At 43.2% G+C, this 7500-nt stretch overlaps 2 protein-coding genes across 2 annotated transcripts in view; both read right to left on the bottom strand.

Annotated features, from left to right (window-relative positions):
- Window positions 1-236, bottom strand: part of LOC134442644 (kinesin-like protein KIF13A) — a gene marked incomplete at its 3' end in the record, with an annotated part of 14144 nt that extends 13908 nt beyond the window's left edge. Inside the window, exon 1 of the mRNA XM_063192691.1 lies at window positions 64-236. The remainder of the gene's footprint in view (window positions 1-63) is intronic.
- Window positions 237-307: 71 nt separating this feature from the next.
- On the bottom strand, window positions 308-6693 carry LOC134442642 (kinesin-like protein KIF13A). Its single transcript, XM_063192690.1, has 4 exons — window positions 6551-6693; window positions 5706-5849; window positions 2043-2216; window positions 308-379 (listed from the first exon to the last, which is right to left on the bottom strand). Exons 2-4 carry the CDS (start codon window positions 5820-5822, stop codon window positions 308-310), a joined length of 363 nt encoding a protein of 120 aa, XP_063048760.1. The 5' UTR covers window positions 5823-5849; window positions 6551-6693.
- Between the last annotated feature and the right edge of the window lie 807 nt (window positions 6694-7500).

The raw sequence follows: 7500 nt of genomic DNA, 5'->3' as shown, positions 1-7500 counted from the left end.
TGTGTGTGTGTGTGTGTGTGTGTGTGTGTGTGTGTGTGTGTGTGTGTGTGTGTGTAATATTACCTGTCCTGCAGGGTGCGTGTCTTGGCCTGTAGTGCGCTGGGCTTCCACAAGGGGGCGATGCCGTCTCCAGCACAGCGGTGACCCCACACCTCAATAGCCAAGCAGCCCTCTGAAATATACTCCACCAGCTCCTCAGACACACTCACCACATAGTCCTACACACACACACACACACACACACACACACACACACACACACACACACACACACACACACACACACACACACACACACACACAGTTATTACACCTCAATAGCCAGGCAGCCCTCTGAAATATACTCCACCAGCTCCTCAGACACACTCACCACATAGTCCTACACACACACACACACACACACACACACACACACACACACACACACACACACACATTATTCCACCTCAACAGCCAGGCAGCTCTCTGAAATATACTCTACTTGCGTGTGTGCACCACACTCTTGCAGGAACAGTTGCAGAGTTGAGCATTTTCGCATTTAGCAACAGAAATTCGATGCTGCTGCTTGGTCACGTGATGAAACCGTTTTCCTGCCAGTTATCATTATCATGAATAAATTTTAATAAAGTTGTTTGTGGGTAGTTATTCTAAGTTTTAACAAACTGTTTTTTCTGCAGCATAGCCGTCCACAACTATGCGAGGAAATGTGTTGCACCAACAGGCGGAATGCCAACACCTGTACGCCTTGTCATGACGCCAGTGTTGCTTGGTAACACTTTAGACAGGGTTCCTTCCCACTCTCATTCAGATATACAATTCCATGATTTGCCATGACTTTCCAGGCCCAAAACACAGAATTTCCATGACCATTTTGGTAAAAAGAAATGATGTTAGAAAGTTTTCTAAAGTGTGAAAACTGAAGATTATCTTCACCCCTAGAGCCGACACCGAGCCACCGCCAGACTTCAGTGGGCTCATTGCATTCTAGAATGTTGCACATTACAGCGCAAAACTTAACTGTCTCTGGCGAAGCGGTGTAGTATAACCAGTAAGAAACAATTATACGCCAAACGAAAAAAAGTTTTTGCTTTCACTCAACTGTTTAGAAAATTCCATGACTTTCCATGACTGGAAAAACATTTATGAAATTCCATGATATTCCAGAAATTCCATAACCCGTGGGAATGCTGTTTAGAATAACTACCCATAAACAGCTTTATAAACACTTCATAAATAATGAAGTAATTATCAGCAAAATATTAACAAATGTTTGTAGATGAGTAAGAAATGCGATATTAACACACAGCAGACACAGCAGAGTCGCAACGGTCCTGAAAAATTGTCATCCAAAGACCTGAAGGCATGAAACCACTGGATACAGAAGTATTTAGCAGGCAAACACACGTAAAACTCATCCAGCAGAAGTCGATTCCCACACCACTGTGCAGTTGAAGTTCATTTACAAACTTTGTTTATGATCACTTGTCATTATCATGAATACATTTTTATGTTAAATGTTAATGAAGTGGTTTGTGGGTAGTTATTCTAAAGTGTTAGCAAACTGTTTTTTCTGCAGCATAGCCGTCCACAACTGCGCAAGAACCACAGACGGAATGTCAACACTTGTACGCCTCGTCATGAAGCCAGTGACTAATGTTGGTTGCTATGGCTACTAGGGCAGGGCAATATGACGATATGTATTGTTGTCGTGATATAAAAGTGTATATCGTGACCTTTCTCCTATATTGTTTATATTGTGATATTCTATTGTATAAGATTGATAAAATTACTATCATTTAATTACATTATATGTTGTCACAATACACACTATACGTTCATGTAACTGTAAAAGTAAGAATAAGAAGATCCATTTTAAAGAAAAGTTGTTTTGCGACATAAAAAAATAAAGAGCCGATAATGAGAATAACTGAAAATGTATGTAATTGTGCTATATCGTGATATATATCGCTATCGTGACATAAAGTAATCCATATCGTGATATAGTTTTTTTTCCATATCGCCCAGCCCTAATGGCTACTCACCCGGCAGTGGTGGAAGCGGACTGTGTAGTTGGCGTCGTCTGGGCTGGGAGGGGGCGTGTCCGGGCTGACCAGGGGCGGGGCTACCGTAGGCTCCGCCTGCTCCCAGAAGCTGTACTGGCAGAAGACGAAGTTTGACAGGCGGGCAGGAAGGCCAGTCGCCTCGCGGATACACACCTGGGGGCGGGACATACACTCACAATCAGTCTGTGTGTGTGTGCGTGTGTGTGCGTTGCCCTGCATGTGAGTTGGCATGCAAGGTGTCCTGTGTGTGTGCATGTGTTAGATCAGGGGTCCCCAAACTAAGGCCCGGGGGCCGGATGCGGCCCGCCAACCCCCTTTGACCGGCCCTCCACCTCCCTGCACCTCATTATTTGAACTGGCCCAAAAAAGCAATCCTCACAGAAAAAAAGAATGATATGATATATCATGATATATAAGAATGAAATATATATACACTTCCGTTCAAAAGTCTGAGGTCACCCTAATTTATCCAGTTATTTTTTGCTATTCAATTTGCAAGCATCTGTTGAATAGCTTGAAATGGAATAATGGAAAGTACTGAACAGCCACAGGTGAAAAAAGGTTTGATTACCCATAAAATTGGTTAAACTGGACAGAAGAGTGAAATCTAACCAAGCTTTTTCACCCATTTATTACATAGAAATACGTGTTTTAGTCCATTTTTCTACAGACATTTCTTTGGTTTATCAGAGAATGCATGGAACTATTGGAAAGCTTAGTGTCTGCCCTTTCCAATGGTAGGTGTATGACATTAGTTGAGTTGCCACCTCGTCCACAAATTCAAGTCAAAGTAGCTGCATGATTTTTCTAGCCATCAGAATGAACTTACTTATGAAAGCACAATCCATTGTCTCAGCGATGTGCAAGCCAGTGTCATACATCGTTGGAAAGTTTAGATTCTCCTCTTTCAAATTATGTGTATATCATCCGGCATTGCATGAATTGGCAGGAGCAGACATCAACTTTTGCATGCATGGGGCTCATAGAACTCATGGGCAATTCTGGACCTCATCTCATCCAAGGAATGAATCTGTAGAACCGCAACTGGCTATTATTAATGCCAAAGGAGTCTACACTTTGATTAGTACACCAGACTAGACACTACCTTAGTAAAGGTACACTTTGATTAGTCAAAAGTTAGTGATACATTTTGGTTTGTCTATACAAGTACAGTGGTGCTCATATATTTACATACCCCAGCAGAATATACGCTTTCTCTGCAATTTCTCATAAAATATGAAGGATTACACAAAACCTTTTTTTTCACTCATTGCTAGTGACTGTCTTAAGACATTTATTAGCAATCTTCTGTGTTTACTCTTTCAAAATCATGATCACAACCCAAACTACCCAAATGACCCTGTTCAAAAGTTTACATACCCTAGTTTCTGATGCTGAATATGGCCCTGTTTAACATCAGGGACCGCTCTAAATTGTTTGTGGTAGTTGTGGATAAGGCTCTTAATATTTCAACACAGAAAGCCAAATCAACCCGTCATTTGCTTCAGAAAGAATAAAATGAAGTTTTTGAGCGACCGTCTCACTCTCCTGATCTCAACATCATTGAGCCATTCAGGGGAAACCTCAAATGTGAGGTTCCAGCAAGACACCCAAAAATATTATAGGAAACAACCATTCTGCCAGGAAGAATGTGCTGTTTTGTCATCTGAGAACATTAAGAGCCTTATTCACAACTACCACAAACTGATGGTCCCTGATGTTAAACAGGGCCATATTCAGCATCAGAAACTAGGGTATGTAAACTTTTGAACAGGGTCATTTGTGTAGTTTGGGCTGTGATCATGCTTTTGAAAGAGTAAACCCAGACGATTGCTAATAAATATCTTCAGCCAGTCACTAGCAATGAGTGAAAAAAAAAGGTTTTGTGTAATCCTTCATATTTTGTGAGAAATTGCCAAGAAAGCGTATATTCTGCTGGGGTATGTAAACATATGAGCACCACTGTAAATCCATTCAACAGTTACTTTTTCCAATATCAAATTGCTTATTTGTTGCATGCATTATTTTCAAGGAACAATTACTCTATACACTGATTTTATACCAGAACTGAAATTGAAAAGGAATAAGCTTAACTGTCAGAAAGAAGCATTGTGGGAGGAAAATGTGGTGACCCCAAACTTTTGACCGGTAGTGTATAGCCTATATATATATATATATATATAGGCTATACACTACAGGTATATATATAATTATTTTGTTTATCAGCAGGCCTTCCTACAGTTTAATTTTCACTATCTCTGGTGTGAATCACCAGAAGTGTCTTGTCTTGATAGTTTCTCATCTCACAGTAATATAAACAGGCCTGCCATTTCTATTGTATCACTCATAAACTGTCAATCACCATATTTTCCTAACCTTTCCTTGCTATTTTTACATGGTTATTAGTAGAAAATAAAATAAAAAACAGGTATTTCAAATTGAAAAATATGTGAAGTACTCACTACTTTGCAAATCACTTGTAATGATGAACTATTTTTTGCTAGAAATTATGGCTATAACAGGCAGTGGCCTAGTATACAGCCCACATGATTGATCCCGGCCCCTGATCACAGTCAGGAACGATAATGTGGCCCCCAGAGAAAAAAGTTTGGGGACCCCTGTGATGGATAGTTATATAGACTTCTTGTGATCTCGTAGGAGAGCGGCTGTCCACGCGGTGGGCCAATCATCAAAGTGTTTCACGGGGGCCAATGCGGACCACTGAAGCTGAGATGGTTGGATTACGCTGCGTATTGGGCAAGGTCGCCATGGTGCTGAAGTACTGCCATGGCCGGGAAATGTGTACGTGGTAGGCACTCTCGAGCTCGGGAGTACAGGGTGCCACTGAGAGCTCGGGCAGTATCTGCCCCCAAAGATGGGTCAAAGACTTCCAAAATGAAATTGTCCGTCAGTGTAACGGATACCTTCTGCTGACTCTAACAGTACAAAACATGATTTTTAAATTGTTTCAAGTGAATGGATGACAGCCGAGGCTTTCATGAATTCACTGGAAAAAAAATAGAGAAATAAAAAGAGTCATGTTTTTTACAGTAACAGTCAGCAGAAGGTATCCGTTACACTGAAGGACAATTTCATTTTGGATGTCTTTGACCCAGATATGTGCGAAGTCTGAGCGGACACTCCCCAGTCAGTGATGGTCAGAGAGCAAAGGAAGTAAGGTGAACTGGAGAGGAAGCTAGGGCCTGACAAATCGACCGAACAGCGTCGGAATTGATTACGGAGCGCCACTGAAAGCTTGGGCAGGACTGTATGTGTGATGTGAGGTCTGAGCGGATACCCCCCAACCCCACGGCTGATGATGGTCAGAGAGCAATGGAGTGAGGTGAACAGGGAGGTGGAGGGAACAGCGTCGGAAGGGAGGTGAACAGGGAGGTGGAGGGTGCAAGCGAGAAAGCACATTTCTGAAATTATCAAATAAAAAAACAATAAATGAATACACCTTGCGGGTGAGTTTGCGTGTGAGGTGTTCCGTGTGTGTGTGTGTGTGTGTGTGTGTTACCCTGCATGTGAGTTTGCGTGTCAGGTGTTCCGTGTGTGTGCGTGCGTGCATGTGTGTGTGTGTGTGTGTGTGTGTGTGTGTGTGTGTGTGTGTGTGTGTGTGTGTGTGTGTGTGTGTGTTACCCTGCATGTGAGTTTGCGTGTCAGGTGTTCCGTCTGTTCGCTGCTTCCTGACGAGTGTTCTGATGAGTCGTCACTTCCTCCCGCACGCTCCAAAGCCCCGCCCCCACACACACGCATCACCTCCACGTGGAGACGCCCCGCCACCTACACACACACACACACACACACACACACACACACACACACACACACACACACACACACACACACACACACACATACATTATACACACACACACACACACACACATTACACACACACACACACACACACACATTACACACACACACACACACACACATTATACACACATTACACACACACACACACACACACACACACACACACACACACACACACACACACACATACATACATTACACACACACACACACACACACATTATACACACACACACACACACACAGCATATAATAAGAGAAAATGTTTTGATCTTCCCTCAAACATGGTCACATGGTCACATGGTTTTCTGCTAGCCTATAAAGTTCCTCATCTTTGTTGAACATTCACATACTAATTGTACAAATTTGGTTATTTTGCTTTTGCCCTGAAACAAGTTTCATTTCAATTAAGGACAAATACACTGAAATCTGATGATTATTTCAGTCCATGTCTGATAGTCTGACAGTGAATCAATGGTTTGTTTGGAACCTTTTCAAGCTGCATGAGATCGGCCATTTTTGTACACATGAAGACATATCAGCACCTTTTTACAAGACTGCACACACACACACACACACACACACACACACACACACACACACACACACACACACACACACACACACACACAGACACACACAGACACACTCCAGTGTCCTACCTCCCCCTGCTGGTTGAGGATGGGTACTGCGTATGTCAGCTTCACATCGTGGAATAAACACTCCAGGAACACGTTTGCTACTCCGATCAGGTTGTGGTTCTCTTGGGCCTCGTAGAACGGATCCGCACGCTTAGACTGGACTACACTCTAGACACACACACACACACACACACACACACACACACACACACACACACACACACACACACACACACACACACACACACACACACACGTTATATACAAACACACATGCACACACACACACATACATTATATATAAAATGGATCCGCACGCTTAGACTGGACTACACTCTACACACACACACACACACACACACACACACACACACACACACACACACACACACACACACACACACACACACACACACACACACACACACAGCGGCTAGCTGCTGACTGTGTGTGTGTGTGTGTGTGTAATACCTTTGTCTGCGGTGTGTGTGTGTGTGTGTGTGCAATAATTGTGTGCGGTGTGTGTGTGTGTGTGTGTGTGTGTGTGTGTGTGTGTGTGTGTGTGTGTGTGTGTGTGTGTATGTAATACCTCTAGTCTCCTGTGTGTGTGTGTGTGTGTGTGTGTGTGTGTGTGTGTGTGTGTGTGTGTGTGTGTGTGTGTGTACCTCTATTCTCCTGTGTGTGTAGTGTTCTCTCATGTCCACCAGTTTGTTGTCGAGCTTCTCGACGCTCCACACCTGTTGGCCCCGCCCCTTTCTCCTCACCTGCACCGCAGGCTCACTGACCAGGGCACCGCGCTGCACACACACACACACACACACACACACACACACACACTTTTTTGAAACAGAAATACATTTCTCAATCTAACACACCAACTTGCATTTTTTCACGACTCGACTGTCAAATTGTGTCTCAGGTGTCTACTCTATCTTTGCGTGTGTGTGTGTGTGTGTGTGTGTGTGTGTCTG

The sequence above is a fragment of the Engraulis encrasicolus genome, unplaced genomic scaffold (assembly GCF_034702125.1).
Source record: "Engraulis encrasicolus isolate BLACKSEA-1 unplaced genomic scaffold, IST_EnEncr_1.0 scaffold_191_np1212, whole genome shotgun sequence".
NCBI classification, from domain to species: domain Eukaryota; kingdom Metazoa; phylum Chordata; class Actinopteri; order Clupeiformes; family Engraulidae; genus Engraulis; species Engraulis encrasicolus.
This window is presented reverse-complemented; position numbering and strand designations above follow the sequence as displayed.